Source organism: Lactuca sativa, chromosome 5, assembly GCF_002870075.4.
Source record: "Lactuca sativa cultivar Salinas chromosome 5, Lsat_Salinas_v11, whole genome shotgun sequence".
NCBI lineage: Eukaryota > Viridiplantae > Streptophyta > Magnoliopsida > Asterales > Asteraceae > Lactuca > Lactuca sativa.
In genome coordinates, this window is record NC_056627.2 from 93,883,675 (window position 1) to 93,885,732 (window position 2,058).

At 38.4% G+C, this 2,058-nt stretch overlaps 1 protein-coding gene across 1 annotated transcript; it reads left to right on the forward strand.

Moving 5' to 3' along the window:
• Positions 1-370: 370 nt before the first annotated feature.
• Positions 371-1,620, forward strand: LOC111918425 (F-box protein At5g49610). Its single transcript, XM_023914096.1, has 2 exons — positions 371-1,112; positions 1,202-1,620. The coding sequence occupies exons 1-2, from the start codon at positions 371-373 to the stop codon at positions 1,618-1,620; spliced, it is 1,161 nt and encodes a 386-aa protein (XP_023769864.1).
• Positions 1,621-2,058: the final 438 nt, after the last annotated feature.

Here is a 2,058-nt window from a genome sequence, read left to right on the forward strand (position 1 = left end):
CTATTATTATTATTATTATTATGCATAGAAACATAGAGAGCATCGGGGTAAAATGGTCATTTTGCATCAGTCAGCACATTCAGTCAGATGTATAACCAAACAGTATGGTTTCTTACTCAATCAGAATTTCTTACTCAGACGACCTTTTTCGGCAGGACTTTCTCGGTCAGCAACTATCAAACGGGCCTAAACTAGCCAATTAAATCAAGTCGGTTGATTTATAAGTCTTGTTGCGCAATCCATTGAAACCCTATTAAAATCCGCTTATCTCAGCGCAACCCATTGTGAAATCATTAACCATACGAAAATTACCAAAGGAAGTGGGGTTTGTATTTATGTTATTAACTCAACCCAGCTTGCAGTTGGATGCATGGAAGACGACGATAGGAGTAACTCAAGCAATCAATTTAATGATGATGGCGATGAGAACCAAATTGTTGAACTACTTCTGCGTACCAATATTTCCACCAAGAGAAAACAATTGTTTTGGTATGATATTCGAAACTTTCCTGATTCGTTGCTTATAGAAATTCTCGCTAGACTACCAGTGAAATTGATTTTTAGTTTTAAAAGTGTGTGTAAGCATTGGCAAAACCTAATTTCTCACCCTTCCTTTTGCCGATTCTATCATTCGATTCTCAATTCCAATGCAGCATCGTCCTTGCTGCCTTTCAGAATCTTGTATACGTTCCTTTACGTACGGAGCTTCAAGGAGTTTGTTAATCGTTTTGGTACTGAAATCCACAGTATGTCCGAATTCTCTCTTCTTTTTCTTTCTACCTATAAAAACAAATATGATCGATTCAGGGTTTTAGCTATGAGTAATGGTTTGATTCTGTGTTGTTGGCGTTCTGGATCACGGTTTGTTTACTACATCTGTGATCCACTCACTCGACAATGGATCACTTTACCTAGATGTGAACCCAAATATTCCTTCAAGGAAGGTCTTATTACTACGGTTAATGAGGATCATATGCTTACAGGTTATACAGTTGTTAGGTTGGAACATGGTACATCAAATTATCTCAATCTAGAGATATTAACATCCGAAACTGGCAAATGGATCAGCTACAAGCTACCTTCCTCTATTCCCTTCGTGCATGAAGAGGCCGGTAGCCCAATTATTGTTATGGGGCTCTCCATTGGCGAGTTTGTAATTGTGAGGGGTTTGATGGCCTGCTTGCGTTTAATCCTTACAAAGATCCAAAAGTTGTTCGCCTAATTTCACTCCCAGATGAAAGAGATCTCAGGAGAGAGTATGAATTATGTGGTGAGAGCCAAGGGACCCTTTGCTATTTCGAGGTGACTGATGATTCCATTTTCACCGATTACTATTCCTTCACCATGTGGGTTATGAAGGATTATGAGAAAGGAGAATGGTGTTGTGAGGTTAAAGTGAGACGTAGCAATCTTCATTGTAATAATCTGGAATTGAGTAATTGGCTGTTTGAGTGCGGATGGTTTTGTCCTATATCGTTTCATCCGTTGAATCCAAATGTTGTGTATTTGCAATGCATGAAGCCTGAGCGTATTGTGTCGTATAATATTCTGAACGGAAGGCTGGATGTTGCTTCTAATCCAATTGACTTTGGTGAATTGATCATATCCTCTTCTAATTGATTTTCATGTCACCCTATGAAGCACTACAAATCATCATCTCATGGAGTTGTCAACTACGGTTCTTTGTTTATGACAATTTTGTATTATACACATTGCAATTTCTGATGAATATAAGCTTTTAGAAACTTCAGTGGCGGCTTATGTATCTGGTAACCCCATAATGAGAGAGAAAGAGTTTTGAGGATGCAATTAGAGGTTTTATTCTTTCTTTATACATAGTTTTCTATTGACATTCACATATAACTTCATATAAAATGAAGCTTTCTACAATTATATCCTAATGTTTGTCGTAAAAACTATGGGTGTGTGCAGTACAGTTTAGAGCCAAAATCGCAAACCGCACCGCATATGCGGTTTGAGTTACTTAGAAACCGCAAACCGCACCGCAAACGATCAAAAGCACATTATGCGATGCGGTTTGGTGCGGGCGGTTTATGC

Bases quoted from the DNA above. Each gene is read 5' to 3' on its own strand.
- LOC111918425 (XM_023914096.1), top strand. From the start codon at position 371: ATGGAAGACGACGATAGGAGTAACTCAAGCAATCAATTTAATGATGAT. The intron at 1,113-1,201 runs GTAGCCCAATTA...ATCCTTACAAAG, and splicing joins CTTCGTGCATGAAGAGGCCG to ATCCAAAAGTTGTTCGCCTA.